The following is a 22,475-nucleotide window of genomic DNA, read 5'->3' as shown; positions in this document are numbered from 1 at the left end:
CTGGCTTGTTAGCTTGCAGACATTTCGTTACCCAGCTAGGCAACATCATCAATGCAACTTCCAATGGCATGTTGGTGATCTGCATTGTTCGTCTTTTGTGTCCTGTGATTAGTCCATTTGCGTGTGTGTGGGTATATGTGCCATTTCTATTGGTTACCGATCATGTAATCCACCATTGGTTTGTAAAAGTCCAATTAAGTGATAATTGTTAATGTCAATGTTTCAGGCTGAGACCCTTCTTCAGGACTGCTGAAGGATCTTGGCCCAAAACGTCAATTGTACTCTTTTCCATTGATGCTGCCTGGTCTGCTGTGTTCCTCCGGCATTTTGTGTGCAGTTGCTCAGGATTTTCTCCTGTTTGTGAAAGGAGGCAAGCCTGCTGATTTGGATGGATTAATTTAAATGAACAATACAAATTCCTCATTTTTTCTTTAACATAGCCACTAACACCACATTGTGATATGCTAATTAGCTATAGGATGAAAATTTAATAAAATTGTTTAAAAAAGGAATATTAATACTCTTTTCTTCCCCCGTTAATGTACTGTACATATATAGTTTGGTGAGCTCTGCCCCCAGATCTTCAGTCCATCGATTATGAGCTGAAGGAACTGGTCTATTTTACAATACTCTTGTGCAAATGCTGTTAATTCTTCATCCATCTGCTGGAGGTGGATAGCAATACATTATGTATTATTCATACACTAAGATTTTAAAATATCATAAACGTTTTCTCTCAGTAGCATTGCTGCTGTTAATCATTTGGGAAAGCTGAAAATAATTAATCCAGGTCAGTATGAAAGATAAATCATGCTTGACAGCTTTGCATAAATTCTTTGAGGATCTGACAGGGAGAACTGATAGAGCGGAATGTGTAGATGGAGTGTTCAATAGGTACATTTAATGTCAGAGAAATGTACACAATATAAATCCTGAAATTGTTTTTCTTCACAAACATCTGCGAAAACAGAGGAGTGCCCCAAAGAATGCATGATAGTTAAACATTAGAACCCCAAAGCCCACCCCAGCTCCTCCCACCCATGCACAAGCAGCAAAATGGCAACAACATACTCTCCCCCACATAGCAAAACAGCATCGACACCCTCCATCGAGCACTCAAGCATGCAGCAAAGGATCAATAAAGACACAGACTTGCAGTACCTCAAAGACTACTCATTCAACCGGTAATTCAACATACTACAAGCTCTCTCTCTCTCTCTCTCTCTCTCCCCCTAATAAGGGAGAAAGAAGTCTCCTGGTTTCACAGCAAGAGGGGAGTCACAACAAACAACTCACTGATTTATGATGTTAAAAGTCTGTTGCATCGCTTTTTCCAAGCGCTGCGCCCAGAGAGTCAGTCCCAGGACTCAGGTCTCCTGACATACAGCCCATGGCTGCTAACCCACTGCTCCCGATGTTCAGTGTTCTCCCATGACACCTCAGTCAGGGGCACCAGCCGCGAATCAGCCCATTCCCAGAGCCATGAAAATCCAGCACCCTGATGGTGTGCTAGTCTTCCAGGCTGTGTCCTTGGGATATCAAAAAGCGGCTGGTCATGAGGCCCTGAGAGCGGGTCCTTTTCCCACAAAGAACAGATTTCCAAAAGGCATTTGATGAAGTGCCACACAAGAGGATGGTGCACAAATTAAAAGCCCATGGTATCACAGGAAGTGTGTTAAAATGGACTGAAAACTGGCTGTCTCACAGCAAACAACATTGGAATAGATGGATACTTTTCAGACTGACAGGAGTTTAAAAATGGGGAAGTTTTGTTGCAATTGCACGGGATGCTGGTGAAGCCTAACCTGGAGTACTGTTTTGGTCCCTTAACTAAAAAGCACCATAACATTGGAGGCAGTCTAAAGGAGAGTCACCAGACTAATTGCTGAAATGAGAGATCTGCCCTACCAGATTGTTACAAACGAGAGAAAATCTGCAGATGCTGGAAATCCAAGCAACACACACAGAATGCTGGAGGAGCTCAGCAGGCCAGGTAGCATCTATGGAAAAGAGTAAATAGTTGACGTTTTGGGTTAAGACCCTTCATCAGGACTGGAGGAAAAAGGTGAGAAGTCAGATTAAGAAAGTGGAAGTGGGGAGGAAGAAATACAAGATAGTAGGTGATAGGTGAAATGGAAAAGGGGGAGGGGTGAAGTAAAGAGCTGGAGAAGGATGAGTCTGAGAGGAGAGGACAGAAGGCCATGGAAGAAAGGAAAGGGGGAGGTGCACCAGCGGGAGGTGGTGGGCAGGTAAGGAGATAAGGTGAGCGATGGAGATGGGAATGGGGAATGGTGAAGGGGGAGGCCATTAATGGAAGTTCGATAAATTGATGTTCATGCCAAAAGGTTGGAGGCTACCCAGATGGAATATAAGGTTTTGCTCCTCCAGCCTGAGTGTGGCCTCATCATGGCAGTAGAGGAGGCCATGGACCGGCATGTCGGAATGAGAATGGGAAGCAGAATTAAAATGGGTTGTCACTGGGAGATTCTGCTTTTTCTGGCAGATGGAGCATAGGTGCTTGGCGAAGCAGACCTCAATCTATGTTAGGTCTCACCGACATACAGAAGGTCACGCCATAAGCCCTGGATACAGTAGATGACTCCAACAAACTCACAGGTGAAGTGTTGCTTGTGAGGACTGCTTGGGGCCCTGAATGTTACAGTGGGAGCAAGTGTAGGGGCATGTGTAGCACTTGTTCTGTTTTCAAGAATAAGTACCAGTGGAGGGAGATCAGGGGGAAGGAACAAATGAACATGGGAGTTGCATAGGGAATGATCCCTGTGGAAAGCAGAAAATGGTGGGGGGGAAGGGAAAGATATGCTTGGTGGTGGGATCCCATTGGAGATGGCAAATAGTTTGGGCCTTTATTCCATAGAGTTCAGAAGAATAACAGTTATGTTATTCAGACATACAAGATCTTTGACAGAGTAGATGTCGAGATGTTGGAAAGTCTCAAACTAAGGAGCTTGAACTACAAGATAAAGGGCTGGCTTTTTAAACAGAAGTACATAGAAATTTACCTGCACAGATGGTGTTGAATCCCTGGATTTCTTGTGGACGGTGCAAGCAGGATATTTGCAAATATTTATATGGAAGTGGATGATAGATCATGGAAAAGAGTGGTGTGGAGAACTGGCATCAAAGGATATACTTTGTATTGAAAGGACAGGCAGGAAGGCATAAGCAGTGGTGTGGCTCTATTGGTAAGAAATGGAATTACATCCTTAGAAAGAGATGACATAGGGTCAGAGAATGTCAAAGCTTTGTGGGTGGAGTTAAGAAACTGCAAGGGGAATTATATATAGGCCTCCAAATAGTAGCCAAGACATGGGTTTGAAATTGCAAAGGGAGCTGGAAAAGGCATGTAATAAAGGTAATGTTACAGTTGTAATGGGGGACTTCAATATGCAAGGGGATTGGGAAAATCAGGTTGGTGTCGGATCGCAAGAGGGGGAGTTTGTTAAGATAGCTTTTTAGAGCAGCTTGTGCTCAAGCCTTCTCTGGGTGTGGTGTATAAACCCTGATCTTTTTAGGAAGCATAATATAAAGGAAAACTTAGGAGGCAGTGATCATATGATTGAATTCATACTGCACTTTGGGAGGGAGAAGCATAAGTCACATGTATCAGTATCACAATGGAATAACGGGAATTACAGAGACATGAGAGAGGATTGGAGGGGGATACTGGCAGGAACGACAGAACAGAGGTGTCTGAAGTTTCTGGGAACAGCTCACAAGGCGCAGGATAGATATGTCCCACAGAAGAAGCTCTCAAATGGCAAGGATAGGCAACTGTGGCTGACAAGGGAAGTTAAGGACTGCATAAAAACCGAGGAAAGGACAAATAAGGTAGCAAAAGTGAGTGGGAAGTTGAATGATTGGGAAGTTTTAAAAATCCAACTAAAGGCAACTAAAAAAAGCTATAAGAAAGGAAAAGATGAAGTATAAGGGCAGACTAGCCAATAATATAATAGCCAAAAGTTTTTCAGTTGTACAAAAATGTAAAAGGGAGGTGAGAATTGATATTGGACCACTGAATAATGATGCTGGTGAGGTAGTAATGGGGGACAAAGAAATGGCAGATGAACTTTAAAAGTATCTTGTTTCGGTCTTTACTGTGAAAGACACTAGCAATGTGCCAGGGGTCTGTGAGTGTCAGGGAGAGGAGTGAGTGCCATTGCTATTACAAAGGAAAAAGTGCTAGGCAAACTGAAAGATTTTCAGGTGGATAAGTCTACTAGATGAGATGGACTACATCCCAGAGTCCTGAAAGATGTTGCTGAAGAGATAATTGATGCACTGGTCATGATCTTTCAAGAATCACTTGATTCTGGTATTGTCCGGAAGAACTGGAAAATTGCAAATCACTCTTTAAGAAGGGAAGAAGACAAAAAAGAGGAAATTATAGGCCAGTAACCCGAACCTCAGTGGTTGGGAAAGTGTTGGAGCTCATCATTAAGAACAAGGTTTCAGGGTACTTGGAAACTAATGATGAAATAAGTCAAAGTCAGGATGGTTTCTGTAAAGGAAAATCTTGTCTGACAAATCTGTTAGAATTCTAGGAGGAAATAACAAGCAGGGTGGACAAAGGAGAGGCAGTGAATGTTATCTACTTAGATTTTCAGAAGGCATTTCATAAAGTACCTCACATGAGGCTGCTTTATCAAGTTAAAATCTTATGGTGTTACAGGTGAGTTACTGGCATGGACAGAGGAATGGCTGACAGGCCTGAGGCAGCGAGTTTGAATAAAAGGGCCTTTTCTGGTTGGCTGCTAATGACTAATGGTGTTCCTCAGGGGTCAGTATTAGGACCACTACTTTTCACATCGTTTGTCAATTATTTAGATAGTGGAATTGATTGCTTTGTGGCAAAGTTTGCAGATGATATGAAGGTAGGTGGAGGGGTAGGTAGAGCTGAGGAAGCAATGTGATTGCAGCAGGACAGACAAATCGGAAGAATGGGCAAAAAACTGACAAATGGAATAGTGTCTAAATGGGGAGAGAATTCAAACATCAGAGGTGCAGAGGGACTTAGAAGTCCTTGTGCATGTCTCCCAGAAGGTTAATTCGCAGGTTGAGTCTGTGGTAAAGAAGGCAAATGCAGTGTTGGCATTTATTTCAAAGGGAATAGAATATAAAAACAAGGAGGTAATGCTGAAGCTCTATAAGACACAGTTTTGGGCCCCTTATCTCAAAAAGGATGTATTGTCATTGGAGAGAATAGAGGAGGTTCACGAGGATGATCCTGGGAATGAAGAGGTTAACACATGAGTTGCGTTTGGCAGCTTTGGGCCTGTATTCACTAGAATTTAGAAGGATGTGGGGAGATCTCATTGTAACCTACCGAATGTTGAAAGCACTAGATAAGGTGGACATGGAGAGTATGGTTCCTCTGGGGGGGTACCCAGAACTAGAGGGCACAGCCTCAAAATTGAGAGGTGACCTTTTAGAACAGAAGGGAGCAGTTTTTTTTTATATAGCCAAAGTAGTGGTGAATTCGTGGAATACTCTGCCACAGACTGCAGTGGAGGCCAAGTCCATGGGTATATTTAAACTTGATAGATTCCTGATTGCTCAGAGCATCAACATATATGGTGAAAAGGCAGTGTATGGGGTTGAGTGGGACCTGGGATCAGTCATGATGAAATGGCAGAGTGGACTCGATGGGCTGAATGGTCTAATTCTGCTCCTATGAATTATGCTCTAAGAGGCATTGAGACCAGTATAGATCATATTAAATCAAGGGTTACCAAACTTTCTTGTGTCATGGACCAATACCATTGAACAAGGGTCCATGGACCCCAGACTGGGAACCCTCTAATATATGGAGCACATTTGAAGGGCATAACTGCCTATTCCTCATATTTTCTTGTAATCTTGAGCGTATTTCAAAAAATAATAAGCTATTTCTGAGATCATATGCCAATTCAATTTCCAAACTAATAAAGGATTTGGATAGATAGGCTGACTTCAGCTTGGCAAGTTACATATCAACTTAGCAACTTTTGACCTGGTTTATATAGTTACTTTCTTCATGCAATGAAACTCACTTACCGGTGATAGCAGACAAAAAACTGGCAGCCAGTGAAAGTGCAATTGGGAAAGCAGAAATTTGTCTGTGGGGAGAAATGATAACTGCTTATTTTCCTGTAAAATTCCATTTCTATACAGTACCTACATATCTTCCTGAAAGTGCTGACTCTTGCACAGACACTCGGGTTCTCTTCTATCTGCTCTATATATCCTATTTCTCTTCTACAAATTTAACAAATGCCTGGGTCAGAATGTTGTGAATCCAAACCCCCACACCAGAGACTTCAGCACCAAAGTCCAGTGGACTCTCCAGCTCAGTTTTGCAATGATGTGTGCAGCCATATCAGATATGCTAACTTTTGGATGAGATGCTAAAACAGACCCCTTCTGTCTTCTGATAAAAGTCCCTAAACAGTACCTTAATAGAGTCCAGGAGGCATTCCTGGACAATATCAACCCCTCAAAAACATTATTAAAATCTCATATCATCACCACATTGTTCTGTGTGGGAAACTGCTGTGCCTACCTTGGTGGTTAGCCTACATGACAGCATGCCAGTTCAATAGAATTCTTTTTCCTGTAGCAAGGATTCCCAACCTTATTTATGCCATGGTGACTCACCATTAACAAAGGGGTCCGTGGTTGGGAACCCTTGCAAGCATTTTGGAATGATTCATAGAAGTTACTACATCAAGACATGCTTTATCTTATAAGAGCACAATCATCTCCTCTAATATCATCAGCCAACTTTTTATGTCTCCTTTTCAGAACTTGCTGAGGTAATTATGCATTACCCATTGATGTTAGTCACACAGCCTAAGCTGTCCAGTCTTATTAAAAACTTGTATCTGTACAAATACATTAAATTGTTCGAATATGTTAACTAAATAAATGCAAATAAATTATATTATTACTAATAATTTTGATAATAATGCTATATTTTACATAAACATATAGATTTACATAACCGTATAGATTTGAAACAGCCTTGCCTTTTGCTGTTCACTTACCGACTTCCTATCAAGAATTCTTCTGTAGTTAATCCTTTTCCCTTTTTATTTTTATAAGCAAAATAAATGCCGATTATAGTTGATACAAGTAGCATAGAGGCAAATATTACATAGTCCCAAGCTTGTAGAACATTTTTGTCAGACATTGCTGCTTCTCCTGCTGAGGTAAAATTCCAATAGAACTGGTCAGAATTAAATCAGGTTAAAAGTCCAAGAAACCACATGACCTGCTGGTCACTTCCTACTCACAGGTATGGTTAGTTGTCACAAAGCAATTGTGGCACAACAATGCAACTGTGTAGACCTTAAAGAAATCACTTGAATGCAGTCAAATAATATATAATTTTTGTTTAAATTGGTTGAAAGACAAGAGAAAAATAAAGGAGTAGGTAGGACATTTTCAGATAGCAATGAGAGGGGAGTGTATGGATCAGTCCATGGGCCCCGTTATTCACAATGATTTGAATGACCTAACATTTCTAAATTTACTTACAATACTAAATGTTGTCGCAGGAAAGCAGCATCCATCATCAGGAACACCCACCATCCAGGCAATGCTCTCTTCTCACTGCTGCCATCAGGAAGAAGGAACAGGAGCCCCAGGACTCATGCCATCAAGGTCGGGAAAAGTTATTACCCCAAACCATTTCTGGAATCAAAGGCGATAACTTCACTTGCGCCAGCATTGAAATGTTTCCACAACCTATGGACTCACTTTCAAGGAATTTCCATCTCACGTTCTTGATTTTTATTACTTATTTATTTACTATTAGTATCTCTTTCCTTTTGTATTTGCACACTTTGTTGTCCTTTGCACTCTGGTTGAATATTTCATTGATTTTGTTATGGGTATTATTCAATAGATTTATTGAGTATGCCTGCAAGAAATTGGATCTCAGGGTTGTATATGGTGACGTATATGTACTTTGATAATAAATTTGCTTTGAACTTTAAACTTGGTGGAGTTGTGAGGATGATACCAAGTGATTTCAAGGTGATTTAGGTAAGCTAAATCAGTGGAAAATACACAGCAGATGCAATATAATGCGGATAGGTGTTAAGTTATTCACTTTAATAAAGGGGAGAAAAGAAAGGGAGAGTATTATTTAAATAGTGATACTTTGGGAAATTTATTGCAGAAAGGTGCCTCAGTGTTCTAGCACTCTCATTACGTAAAACTAAGATGTCCAGTGCCATTCACAGTTGATCTACAGTGCTGTGTATATAGCCAGGAAGACTTTTGCACAGTACGGTAGTAATATTATGTATTGCATTGTACTGCTGCCACAAAAAACAACAAATTTCATGATATATGTGAGTGATGACAACCTTGATTCTGTTATGGGTCTCTGTTGTGGATTGAGAGTGAGAGGGGGCAACGAGAGGGATCCTTGGCTTACTAGCTGGAAGATCACAACCTGTGCAGACTAGTGACAGTATCTCCTCCTCACTGACGATTAACACTGGCACACCTCAAGGATGTGTACTTAACCCACTTGGTTTGTTGTCTTTTACACATTGATTGAGAGCGGGCTTTCATTGATTCTGTTGCGTTTCTTGTATTCTGTGAATGCCTGCAAGAAAATGAATCTCAGAATTGTTAATGTTGATAATAAAAATAAATTTACTTTAACTTTGAACTTCGAATCATTTGCAACTAACTAGGGTGAGAAGGAAGTTGAGATTATGATCAGATTAGCCATAATTTTATTAAATGGCAGAGCAGAGTGGTGTGCTTCCTCTCCCAATTCATATGACTGTAGGTAATCACCAAATTGATGATCCTTCTTGAGTTCCATCCAAGTTGTCCTTGGCAAAGCAGAAGCCAAACTTTAATTAAATACAGTAGCTGTATTCCACATGATACAAAGGAAGAGTGAGAGCACTGGAAAGGCTATATGGAAGCAGACAACATTAAAGTGCTTGCAAGGTAACACTAACATCTCCTGCAATCCGTAAAATTGATCAACTATGTCCTTTCTACCAAAATATCAAAAAGTAAGTATTGACCCAATGGTTTACTCACCATCATCAATAATTTCCAGCTCATCAAAACACAGGGTATTACAACTCCAGCTCTTTAACGCATCACCTGACTGTATAATAACAGAAATTATTCATTCACATCTTGCATGTGCCAGGCAATAAACTTGCCAACAGGTGAGAGTACAACTAACAATTCTTGATTTTCATTCCCATCAGCAAGTCCATCACTATCAATATCTCAGATTAGACATATTAGTATTGTGGTTACATGAGTGGATGGCCATATGAAGCTAGTACGTGGTGCTACTAAAGGTGGGCAACAGCTTACTAGTGGTTCATAAAGCTTGCTTTTATTGTTTGCCTAATTAGTGTTTTTTTTTCTCTGCGCATTGAGTGTTGGTCTTTTTTTAAAATCGGGTTCTTTCAGGTTTCTTATTTTGTGACTGCTTGTAAGTAGCTGAATCTCAGGATTGTATAATTTATACATACTTTGATAATAAATGTACTGTCGCAGAAAATATCACTCAGACCCGGAGGGAGATTACTTCAGAAAGCCTTTATTGAAGCATAATATCATGGAGAGCTCAAACACCTGGAAGTGGAGTTCTGAGACTCTGCACAACAAAAGATTACACTCGTATGTATAGTCAAAATCAACGTAACAAGAAGCACTTAATCACACAAATAGAATAGAGAAGTTTCACACCATGTTCAAGGTGATAACCCGAAGCACCAATCAGCTTAAAAGTTACTCTGCCTGCAGCGTTAGGGCAGATTACGGAACAATGATTCCAAAGAAAGTACAAGCAAGCTTGCAAGTCAGTTACTCATAGCTGGGTACGGTTAGTTAGTTGGTAGTTTACCAAGAACACATAGTACTGCTGTCGTGGCAGAAATGGCTTACCCCCTTTGGTCCCTAATTGGTAATAATGCTTTAAATTTTTGTCCACATGTACTTTGAACTTTGGAAGTGAATTCACCTCCTGAGTCCTCAAAGATTTTCCACCAACATAAATTCAAAAGTTCAATAGAATACTCTCAATTTTCTGAAACAATACTAGGCAGATTAGAGCCCACATCACTTGATTCCCCACCATTGACAACATCTTCAAAAGTTGAAGCCTCAAGAAAGCAGTATCCATCATTAAGTATCTCCATCATCCAGGACATGCCCTCTTCTCTTTGCTACCATCATGGAGGAGGATACACACTCAACATTTCAGAAACAGCTTCTTCCCCTCTGCTATTAGATTTCTAAATGTACGTTGAACCATGTACACTTCATCTGTCCCTTGCTCTCTTTCTGCAGTACTTATTTTTATATGTCTTATTGTAACATTTTTATGTATTACACTGTACTGTTGCTGTAAGACAAGTTTCACAACATATGTCAGTGATAGTAAGATTGATTCTGATTAAACTTTAGCAGCCCCAACCGCAAGCATGCAATGGTTGCAGTGGGTAACTTATACAATAATAAAATTCACTCACCCAAGTTGCTACAATGTCACCCACCAAACCCATAATCTCTACTACCAAGGGCAGCCAATGCCAGCAGTTTAAGGTGGTGGATCGCTACCACCCTTTTAAAGGTAGCTAGGATTAAGCAATTAGTGTTGACATTGCAAACTTTTATTCATTCTGTAAATGAATGAAAAGAGGGCCCAGTCTAAAAATGGTTCTGATACTGGTATCAAGTACTTAGCAGACCCAATCCATCATCTTAAAAGCCATACCAGATGTAACTCAAAGGCATCTCCTTCCTGTCATCAGTTCATTTCTTTCTCTTCATCATCATTATCATTATGTGCCAAGTCGTATGATATGGGCAATCATGGTCTTTCTACGACTATGATTATTCTTGGCAAATTTTTCTACAGAGGTGGTTTGCCATTACTTTTTTCTGGGCCGTATCTTTACAAAATGGGTGACCCCAGCCATTATCAAAACTCCTCAGTGTCTGCCTGGTGTCAGTGGTCTCATAAACAGGACTTGTGATGTGCACTGGCTGCTCATACGACCATCCACCACCTGATCCCATGGCTTCACATGAGCCTGATCGGGGACTAAGCAGGTGCTACACCTTGCCCAAGAGTGACTTGCAGGCCAGTGGAGGGAAGGAGCGTCTTATACCTCCTTTGGTAGAAATCTATCTCCATCCTGTCACCTTTTCTTAATTTCACCTGTTTTCCTTGCTATCACTCATGAAGTGACACAGTAGCAACTCTACAAAAGATTTGCAAGTGATAAATGTATCTGACATTTATTCTACACACAGCTGAAACACTTTGATCAGGAAATTGACATCCACTTTAAAACATGCCATAGGATCTTTAGCCACCACGCAAATACAAATTTTGATCGCGGGGCCTCCCTGGGGGTTGGGAAATGAGGGATGATGGGTGACTGGCTATCAAATCATGGGAGTGACCTGGGTTTTGGAAAAAATACAGCTGGTGTTAGCTGGCCAGATACAACATCCCAAATACGGCACAGGGGTTACAGTGATGATAGTAGCTGGCTAGTGATCATTACCTTGCTGTGAAGTAAGGGGAGATCTGAAGGGAAAGAAATTGGAGCCCCAGGCAGGTCACATTTGGGTATCAGGCCAATCAGGATGGGTCTAGAACAGGGGTTCCTGGGGTCCATGCCATAAAAATGGTTGAGAACCCCCTGGTCTAGAGTAAATCAGATAGAGCATGATGGGTGGGAGTCAGGGCCTGGGCCAGATAAGGGAAATGTTGTCAAAATGATGGGTCAATTGAGGGAGATGGTATCAAACTAATGGGGAGTCAGGGCCTGGGTTAATTGAGGGAGATAGTATCAGACTGACTGGGAGTTTCCGTCATAGCTTTAGGGGTAGAGGGATGATTCTAGATAACTAAGCAACACACACAAAATGTTGGAGGAACTCAGCAGGCCAGGCAGCATCAATGGAAAAGACCAATCAGTCAATGTTTCAGGCTGAGACCCTTCATCAGGACTTCCATGAAAGTGTGTGTATTGCTTGGATTTCCAGCATCTGCAGACCTGGTGGATAACTGTTGGGAAGAAATGTTTGATAGAAAAATCACACCAGATGGAAGAAGGGGCTTTACAATTGGGAAATCGGAAAATGCAATTTAAGTTCCAGGGAGGCAGGATTAAACCAAAAAGCATCACAATCAATTCTACACACAAATGTAACCAATTTTAATGCACTTTGCATCTAAATTTCTAAGCCAATGTGTGGTAATTGGAAAAACTAAAAAGAACCTACTCACATAACAGTGAAAGAAATAACATCAGATAATTTTCTGAAATGTGGTTGCTTTATTCACTCATTCTGTAGAAATCCAGTGGCATTTCATTGAAAAACTAATTGTTAATTACCCACACCTTCAATGTCTTACATCCTGGTTGATCTTGAAGGATTTAAAATTGTGTTGTTTTCTCACAGCTTGTAGGATTTTCCTTGAACACTGTGTACAGGCTTTCTGACTTGTTATTCTATAGGAATAGAAAATATATAAGGACGTCAAGCTTGAACAGTTCAAAACAGCATTTCCTTTATCTTTATAATGAAATATTCTGATATTAAATTAATAATACTTTCTTAACAAAATTTATACACTATGTACTTTTTTACAAAATAACCAAGAATCTTTCTGTGAAGAGAATGGGCTGAAAGTCCACAAAGGCTTGTGTAGTGGCCTTTAGATGTGACTTTCTTTAACGTCATTTTCCAGGCAAGTGGAAGAATCTCCAATCAGTTGAATAGGATTTAACCTCATGTGCTCCCTTCACTGTTGAAGAAGGAACAGAGGACTGATGCTAACAGTGAAGAATCTGAAACTAATTCTGGAATGTTCACTCTGTTCAAAAAATTTTTCTTAGGGGAGGTGCCTTGAAAAGTCAATGGTTTCACCATGGGAAGTCTCTCAATCAATGACAGAGAAAGGAGTGTACAGTGTTTGTACTTGTATGAACCCAAAGCTTAAAATGATACTCTTGAAAGTTTTTTAAGCAAATTTTTTGGAAAGATGAAGCTCTTTAAATATTTAGTAGGGGTTTAAATGATATTCTTAGCAAGACTGATATTATGTGGAACATGGATTAAGAAATTGGTTGAGAAGACAGAGGCAGAGTGGAGACAAAGGATAAAAGGCATGTTCTCTGATAAATGGGTGGTAACAAGTGATGTTCCCAGGGGTTATTTTTGGAGTCTCAACATTTCACATATTGTTAATGGCATGGAAAGGTTCAATGTTCAGGATTGTTTTAGACAACAAGGTAGAAAAGTGAAACACAGCAGGTTGTGCTGATCGGAACAGAAATTTTCGCCACAGTGTAAACAAACTAATGAGCAATAATGTCACAATGTGCACTGGTAATATTGGAACCCAGTATTGGAAAGACAGACTCTGACGTGGAGACAGTGCATAGTTTATTCATAATAATTCCAAAAGCACATTGGTGGCTCAGCTGAATACCACCACAAGACATTCTCAAAACTAGGACCCTGTGATTAGTGCTAATTGGGAGTCTGTTTAAATAATACAAATAAGATGGAATCTCTGAGCCTATCAAAATAAATTTAAACAGAAAGCACCAGGAGACCACATCACAAAGAGCAAGTCTCTCGAGAAAAACACAAGGAACACTAAATGATTAACTACTGTTATAAAACAACAATTAACCAGTTCAGGTGCTCTAAAAATCTTGGCGCCCAATAATGCCCTACACAGGCCCAAAGAGATCATTACAAGTAAACAGACTTCAAGAAGGACATGTGTAAAGTCATCTCAGTGGAGCAAGGAAAGGTCAAGTATTTTCTCAATTTTGATAAACTGTGAAGGAGTGCAGGTACTGAGAGGAACAAAAACAAAAGCAATCAAAACACAAGCACGTTGATGTTAGCTTTTATCTCAAGGGAAATCATAACACAGAAATTCTTCATCAGTTATTTAGAATCCTGGTTAAATCTCCAAAGCAGTTTGTTCAACTTAGATTACTGCACATTGGATCACATGGATTGACCCTAAGGAAAGATGCAAAAGATTCAGTGTGACACCATGACTGTACCCATCTGTGAAGAAGATGGGTCTGGAAATCCACCCTGACATCAGTGTGACAAATGGGGTGGCGCAGTAGTGTCGTGGTTAGCACAAAGCATTATAGTACCAGCAACCTGGATTCAATTCCCAGTGATGTTGATAAGGAGTTTGTACACTCTCCCTGTGACCATATAGGTTTCCTCCAGGTGCTCTAGTTTCCACCGACAGTCCAAAGACCTACTGGTTAATTGGTCATTATAAATTGCTCTGTGATTAGGCTAGGATTAAATTGGGTGCTGCTGGCAGTGCAGTTCAAAGAGCCAAAAGGGCCTGTTTCGCACTGTATCTCAATAAATAAAAATAAATTAATTAAATGATTTACTTTTGCAGACAGTTTGCATTAAAGGATAGAAATTCTATGAATACAAACATAGAGAACAGAGGGCTGACTGTGATTGGTTCAAAATGTCTGGAAAATTAAAAGGATTTGACTATTTCTCCTGAAGAGATATTTTAAAAAAGCATGCACTATCTTCAAACTAGGATCCTATCTCAAGGAATGTCAAGAAGCACTTATTTCAATCAAAAAATATCTACAGCCTTAATATACACAGCCACCTGTGTAAATTTGCTATGTAATGGAAGTACACAATGCAGGTGGCTTGAGAGTCAAATAAGTCTACATGTACTACTTCTGTCATGAGACCTCAGGCCTGTGCGGCAAACCGTAAAGCGTTAGGCTCCAAGGTTTCTAGAGCACCTGTATTTGTTCATTGTCATCTTTGACAAGAGTCATTAAGCCTTGATGTTAAGTTTATTTTGACTGGCGCGGGTTTTCTGCATTGTATGATTATTTAACTGGACCGCCGACAAGTACTTACTACTGGGCCCCAGCTTTGAGAATGGTAGTTCTCGCAATGTTACCCTGCCGAGCCTCTGAAGTATTGCTGGAACTCCTATGAATAAACTCTAGTTGCTTTCTCCATATCGGAGTTGTCTTTCCTCTGCACTTGGGTTCCATCATTGCCAAAGTGCGCCATGACAACTTCAGTGCAGGGTATTCTGAATGCCTGTTCTCCAATTAAAGTGGCATTACAGATGTTGCCAGAGTAACAAAACCACTATTATACCAGACTCTATTATTATGTTTATGAAAGGTACACAATTATCTCACAGTTTTTGGTTTTTGAAGACGTTGTTTAATCCTGAAGAATAATTTATGAATGGTGTGTACAATAGGAGAAATCAGTGCAGGATCCACCTCTTTATTTCCACCTGTTACAAAGACATCAGAATTAGTAATCCAATAACACAAAGGCCCAGTGTATTGTTCAGTGAACATGAAATACTGAAAACCTGTGCCAAGATTTAATTGCTACAATTGAACATACTCTGTAGGACAAACAGGATCTAGCTAGATTGAACTAAACTGAGCTGAAACTGAATATTTCTGAGATGAGATGATCTGCAGATGCTGGAAATCCAAAGCAACACACACAAAATACTGGAGGAACTCAGCAGCATCTGTAGAAAAGAGTAAATAATCAACATTTCGGGCTGAGACCCTTCATCAGGACTGGAAAAAGAGATAAGAAGTTAGAGCAAGTTGGAGGGGGAAGAAGTACAAGATTATAGATGATGGGTGGAACCAGAAGAGAGGAAGGGGTGAAGTAAAGAGCTGGGAAGCTGATAGGTGAAAGAGATAAAGGGCTGGAAAAGTGGAAATTTGATAGGAGAGGGTAGGAGTGGGAATAAAGGGAAAGAGGAAAAGCACCAAAGGGAGGTGATGGGCAGGTAAGGAGATGAGGTGAGAGAGGAAAATGGTAATGGGAATGGTGAAGTAGCCGCATAACCAGGACTTGTGATGTGCACCAGTTGCTCATACGAGCATCTACCTCTTGCTCCCGTGGTTTCACGTGACCCTGATTGGGATGGGGGGGGGCTAAGCAGGTGTTACACCTTGCTTAGGGGTGACCAGCAGGCTAACGCCTTACACCTTATAATTACAGATCACCTGGTTGAGTGTATCTCCACCGTACCGCCTGATAAGGAAGCCATAAATCACCAAGGGTGAGTGATATTTGATTTTGTGATGGGAGTTCAGTAAAGTCAAATATTTCAAGGTCTAATTGCAAACTCTCTATGATTCCCCTTAGAGGTCTCTGGATTACGTTTATGGGTGATTTGCATCCATACTGGCAGTTTAAGAAAAGACACACAAAATGCTGGTGGAATACAGCAGGCCAGGCAGCATCTATAAGGAGAAGCACTGTCGACGTTTGGGGCCGAGACCCTTCGTCAGGGAACGTCGACAGTGCTTCTTCTTATAGATGCTGCCTGGCCTGCTGTGTTCCACCAGCATTTTGTGTGTGTTGCTTGAATTTCCAGCATCTGCAGATTTCCTCCTGTTTGCAGTTTAAAAAGCCAGGTATGGGTGGTAACAGCACTATCACCCTTTTTGCAGGGCACTCCTCTTTTATTTGGTTTGATAGCAAATGTTTCTTAGAGCATCTCTGGTTGGAAGGTATTTTGAGCTCGGAAGTTAACTCAGTCTGCTCACTTGCCCCATGAAGGTTGTAGCTTCAAGCATCACTCCAAAGACATAAGCATTAAAATCTGCTCTACAACTGTAAATGCTAGATTTCATAGCACTTCACTGAAAAGCAGGAAAAAATCTTGAAAACAAATTCCTCAATCAGCATCACAAACAATAGAATATTATCTAGCTGTAGATGTTGCTATTTGTGTACCATTGGATTTTGTTTTCCTGTAATACTACGGTAACTTCACTTCAAAAATACATAAATGGCTTGAAAGCACTTAGGGATAAGTTATTGATAAATACAATTTTTTTAACATACCAGCTGCTATACTGCATTAAATACAGTGTTGTTCTGCCATCTGCTGGTGTGGTGTTGTATGGCAAGGATAAATTTATATAAACAGCTCAAAAGTAAATGAAGATTGTTTACAGTAGGAATTCCCAGATATTACTGTTCAGGTAAATTATACTTGGAAACCTGAGACCACTCAATTTCTAACATAATAGATAAAATTTGAATACAATGTTCTTTCGTCATGTGCTATATCATATGACCATGACTGTTCTTGGCAAAGTTTTCTACAGAAATGGTTTGTCATTGCCTTCTTCTGGGCAGTAACTTTACAAGATGGATGGACCCAGCCAATATCAATACTCTTCAAAGATTCACTGCCTGGCATCAGTGGTCGCATTACCAGGATTTGTGATATGAATCAGCTGCTCATATGACCTTCCACCACCTGCTCCCATGGCTTCACATGACCCTGATCAGGGGATTAAGCAGGTGTTACAGCTTGTCTAAGGGTGACCTGCAAGCTAGCTTAGGGAAGGACCGCCGTAGACCTCCTGTGGTAGAGATGTATCCCCATCCCTCCACCCAGTTGAATACATTTGTGATTAACAAAAAAAAAACTGAAAATATTCATGGTATCAGGCAAGATCTGTGAAAAAAAACGTAATTACTTTTCCAGATGAAAGACACTTCTTCAAAACTCAGAGAGGAAACAGAGTAGATTTTAAAGTTACAGAGAGTTTTATGAAGGATAGGGCAGAGGAAATATCTCGAATAATATGAACTAACAAATTCCACAAATTTGCTGATTACATAACTATCGTTGGCAGAATTTCAGATGGCGATGAGAAGGCATACAGGATCGAGACAGATCACCTGGTTGAGTGGTGTCACAGCAACAACCTTGCACTGTGGTCTGTAAGACCAAGGAATTGGATTGTGGACTTCAGAAAGGGTAAGAGGAAGGAAAACACACGAGTCCCCATCGAGGCATCAGTAGTGGAAAGGATGAGCTCAAGAAGGAGGTTCAGGAGTCTTAAGGCACACACTCAATGATTCAAGAACTTCTTCCCCTTTGCCATCTGACTTGTGAATGAACAATGAACCCATGAACACTACCTCACTACTTTTTTATTTCTATTTTTACACCACTTATTATTTTAACTTTTTAAAAATATATATTTACTGTTAATTTATAGTTTTTATTACTATGTATTGCAGTATAGTGCTGCTACATAACAACAAATTTTTGTGACATATGCCAGTGATATGAAACCTGATTCTGAGTTCCTCCAGCATTCTGTGTGTTTTACAGCAACTCTCCTGCCTTTTATTGCATATCATGATGATGTGTAGCTTGTATAAATGGCTGGGTCACAAGAGATTCTGCAGATGCACATCAGACCTGATGAAGTGACTCGGGTCAAAACCTCAACTCTTTATTCCCCTCCATGGATTCTGCCTGCCCTGCTGAATTCCTCCAGCACTTTGTGTGTATCGCTCATAAGTAGCTAGGTTGAGTTTTTATTGATAGAAATTGTTGATAGTATTTGCCATCCAAAAGTGAATTTACCTTGATAATTCAACCTATCCTGTATCCAAGTTCTAGAAACATTGCATTTGACATTGGTCCCTGTATTATTTCTTCCTGTCTCTGAACACTTAATTTCTTCTTTGCATCCCTTCCAAGACCATCCATGCTATGTCAGCATGGTGCTTTCTCTGGCCATGTCAGCCATTATGCTCAAAGGCTGCATGCAAAAAACATTGAGGTTGATGTCATGAATATCTAATAGTACTTCATCTAGTGCCTGTTCAAAAGGAGATGGATTATGGCCACAGTAAAACACTGAATTGCGTTGTCCTGTACAAGTGTCAACAGTAGCTGACCTTGCCAAAGATCCGGTGCACAGCTTGGATTGAATAGTAATGGTAGCTATGTTTTGAGTGATGGGATAGGGATATGTCTCTACCAAAGGAGGAGTAAGGTGCTCCTTCCCTCTGCTAGCCTGTAAATCACCCTTGGACAAGGTGTAGCACCTGCTTAGCCCCCCAATCAGGGTCACATGAAGCCATGGGAGCAGGTGGTGGATGGTCGTATGAGTGGCTGGTACACATCACAAGTCCTGGTTATGTGACCACTGACTCCAGGCAGACAATCTCTATGAGTATTGATAATGGCTGGAGTCACCCAAGTGTAAAGACCCTGCCTAGAAGAAGGCAGTGACAAACCACTTCAGTAGAAACATTTGCCAAGAACGATCATGATCATGGAAAGACTATGATCATGTCATATGACATGGCACATAATGACGATGATGAGCTACTCTTATCACTACAGTTCCCAATAGCTAATCTCACTTTAATTATACTATAGACAGTTGTCATCACAGATACAAATTTCACAGCAGTAGCTCAGTAGTGCAAGTGCAGAACAATTGATATTCTCTGAAAAGTCGACGGTTGATATTTCCCCAACATTGCCCTTGCTGTTATTCAGATGCCTCTCTGTCTGCTCTGTTAATTACCTTTCTGAAATAACTTATTATTATTGACGCTGTCTGCCTAACTTGCCTTTATGACACAGATATTTTTTTTAGAATGAGATTCATGTATCTAAATGCTACAGGTTCCAAAACTACAATACTCGTTTGAAATATATTTTTCATGAATCTTTCCCAAAATCTTTTGTTCTATCAGATTCTGAGGTAATTTCAAGAATGCTCCCTAAACCTACTTCATTCACAGCATAGTGGTTAGCACAATATACAGTATAAGTGACATAGGTTCAATTCCCACTGCTGTCTGTAAGGAGTTTCTATGTTCTCCCCATGACCGGGTGGGTTTCCTCTGGGTGCTCTGGTTCCCCCCACCCCCATAGTTCAAAGACAACCAGTGAGTAGGTTAATTGATCATTGTAATTGTCCTGTGATTAGGCGAGGGTTAAATCGGGGGTTGCTGGTGGTGTGACTAGCAGGGCTGGAAGAGCCTTTTCTGTGCTGTATCTCAATCAATAAAAACCAATAAACAAATAAATCTTTAACTATATATTATAATTGATAGAACTGATTGGAATTGTGTTACTTCAGAAAAAAAATTGATCTGAAGATGCTTTGTGCTAATGCTGTGATCCTTGAGGTCAACGTGATGAATTAAAACAGTTTACCTACCAGTGAATAAACTAATTGTTAATCCAACGAATACGGTGCTCAGACAAGCGATTGGGCTGTAATAGAGATAGGATAAGGAGTAGAAATCTTCTGCTATGCTGGGCCTGAAATACATTAAGAAAATAAAAGAACCATCACGTCAGAGTTAAAGTGCGTCTCAGGATAATTTTAAACTATAATAGCATCACCAACTCTTCATCTGTACATTATATCACATACATTTAGCAGCTCACTACCTCATGATCAGGGAGGGGTAGCACCTCTGGTGAAGGTGCTTGTCGTGTCCATTCTGGGGCAGCTCACTCATCTTCAGTTCCATCAGACATTGAACTCTTACCTGTGGCTCTGAGGAGCTGTTTGCATGTGACTGTGGCCAGAAGTGGTACACTGCTTCGACAGGCGGGCTAAACCAGATGAGGGGAGCCAGCAGCCTCGTACACCAGTGAGGCAGGGACATGCCTGTCCCAGCATGCAAAGTCAGCTCCAGCGGACTAGACAGATGAGATCTACAGTGAGTTTCAATGCCAGGAAGGTGGTACTGTGATGTTCCATGGAGAGTGAAGGGCATGACAAGATACAGAAGACATCATGGTTGTAAACTGCAACCAAGGACTCCACTTTATGATGCTTCTACCCCCAGAACCTGGACTTCTGAGGTCAAGAGAGTGGAACTGCCCCATTGCAATGACTTTTCCACAGAAACACTCTCCTGCACAGGTCTCCTGTCATCATCAGAATGATAGACAGTAACCATCTCTGTCACCTTTCTACATCAGAGTCTTCCCAACATGTTTATGCCATGGACCAATACCATTAAGCAAGGGTCTGTGGAGCCCAGGTTGGGAACTCCTTTTCTAAATAATGGTCCTGATCTTAATGGAGAGAACAATTTAACAGTGCAGAATCTAATGGGTTTGAATTGTACCTATGAACCTAAGTCCCCTTCGGGTCATCATCACCTGCAGGAAAACAACAATGGTTTCAATATTTTGGCAACTGGTTAAAAAGGTATTTAAGGTCTGGTGATGTCTTTCATTTGGAATCAATGCTTTACAGTACCAGCCACCTGGGTTCAGTTTCCACTGCTGCCTGTTAGGAGTTTGTATGTTCTCCCCGTGACTGCATGAATTCCCTCCAGGTGCTCTGGTTTCCTCCCATAGTCTAAAGATGTACCAGTCAGTAGGTTATTTGATCATTGCACATTGTCCAATGATTAGGCTAGAATTAAATCAAGGGATTGCTGGGTGACATGACTTGAAGTGCCAGAACGGCATATTTCATGCTGTAGCTCAATAAATGAATAAAAATTGAACAGCATCTTATTGTCTAGCTAAATGAAATGCATAATAGTCTCTAAGACAGTGGAGAAAAAGAGAATTAAGTATTCTGTGATGCAACTATCTGTGAAAAGTAAAGAAAGAGATAGAAACATAGAAAACATAGAAAACCTACAACACAATACAGGCCCTTCGGCCCACAATCCTGTGCCAAACATGTACTTACTTCAGAAATTACCTAGAGCTACCCATAGCCTTCTATTTATTTAAGCTCCATGTACCTATCCAGGAGTCTCTTAAAAGGCCCTATTGTATCTGCCACTATGTTAGCCATTTCAGCCCTCAAGAAAAGCCTTTGACTATCCACACAATCAATGCCTCTCATTACCTTGTATACCTCTATCAGGTTACCTTCATCCTCTGTCACTCCAAGGAGAAAAGGCTGAGTTCATTCAACCTATTTTCATAAGGCATGCTCCCCAATCCAGGCAACATCCTTCTAAATCACCTCCGCACCCTTTCTATAGTTTCCACTTCCTTCCTGTAGTGAGGTGACCAGAACTGGGCACAGTACTCCAAGTGGGGTCTGACCAGGGTCCTATATAGCTGCAACATTACCTCTCGGCTCTTAAACTCATTCCCACGGTTGATGAAGGCCAATGAACCATATGCCTTCTTAACCACAGAGATAACAAAGAAAAATGCTTTGTACAAGCAAAACAGTTTTGAAAGTTGGACTATAATAGATCCAAATAATTTATTACATTTCTAGAATTCCAAGGATGTTTCTCCTGGCTGAGCCGTATAGAACTGGGGGCTAGAGTCCCATGTTAACAACTGTGATGAGGAGAAATTTCTCCACCGAGAAGATGATGAATATTAGATATTGCTTACACTGCATTTGGTGTAGAGGCCCATTAATTGCTGTAGAAGCTCAGTCATTAGTGTAGAGGCTCAACCATTCGTGTAGAGGCTCAGCCATTCGTGTAAAGGTTCAGACAATTGTGTAGAGGCTCAGCCATTCGTGTAGAGGCTCGGCCACTGGTGTAGAGGCTCGGCCATTGGTGTAGAGGCTAGGCCACTGGTGTAGAGGCTAGGCCACTGGTGTAGAGGCTCGGCCATTCGTGTA

The 22,475-nt window shown here is 40.8% G+C and overlaps 2 protein-coding genes across 2 annotated transcripts in view; both read right to left on the bottom strand.

The window, feature by feature from the left end:
• The window catches only part of LOC132379916 (sodium-coupled monocarboxylate transporter 1-like), a 63,358-nt gene extending 56,120 nt beyond the window's left edge, over positions 1 to 7,238 (bottom strand). The window contains exons 1-2 of the mRNA XM_059948267.1: positions 7,044 to 7,238; positions 6,055 to 6,116 (exon numbers count right to left, since the gene is read on the bottom strand). Of these exons, the coding sequence (XP_059804250.1) occupies positions 6,055 to 6,116; positions 7,044 to 7,189 (208 nt within the window). The 5' untranslated portion in view covers positions 7,190 to 7,238. The remainder of the gene's footprint in view (positions 1 to 6,054; positions 6,117 to 7,043) is intronic.
• Positions 7,239 to 9,669: 2,431 nt separating this feature from the next.
• The window catches only part of LOC132379912 (sodium-coupled monocarboxylate transporter 1-like), a 58,387-nt gene continuing 45,581 nt past the window's right edge, over positions 9,670 to 22,475 (bottom strand). The window contains exons 13-15 of the mRNA XM_059948254.1: positions 20,070 to 20,173; positions 15,240 to 15,340; positions 9,670 to 12,518 (exon numbers count right to left, since the gene is read on the bottom strand). Of these exons, the coding sequence (XP_059804237.1) occupies positions 12,444 to 12,518; positions 15,240 to 15,340; positions 20,070 to 20,173 (280 nt within the window). The 3' untranslated portion in view covers positions 9,670 to 12,443. The remainder of the gene's footprint in view (positions 12,519 to 15,239; positions 15,341 to 20,069; positions 20,174 to 22,475) is intronic.

This window comes from Hypanus sabinus, chromosome 23 (genome assembly GCF_030144855.1).
Source record: "Hypanus sabinus isolate sHypSab1 chromosome 23, sHypSab1.hap1, whole genome shotgun sequence".
NCBI classification, from domain to species: domain Eukaryota; kingdom Metazoa; phylum Chordata; class Chondrichthyes; order Myliobatiformes; family Dasyatidae; genus Hypanus; species Hypanus sabinus.
Note: the sequence above shows the minus strand (reverse complement) of the source record. Positions and strands in the feature narration are given on the sequence as shown.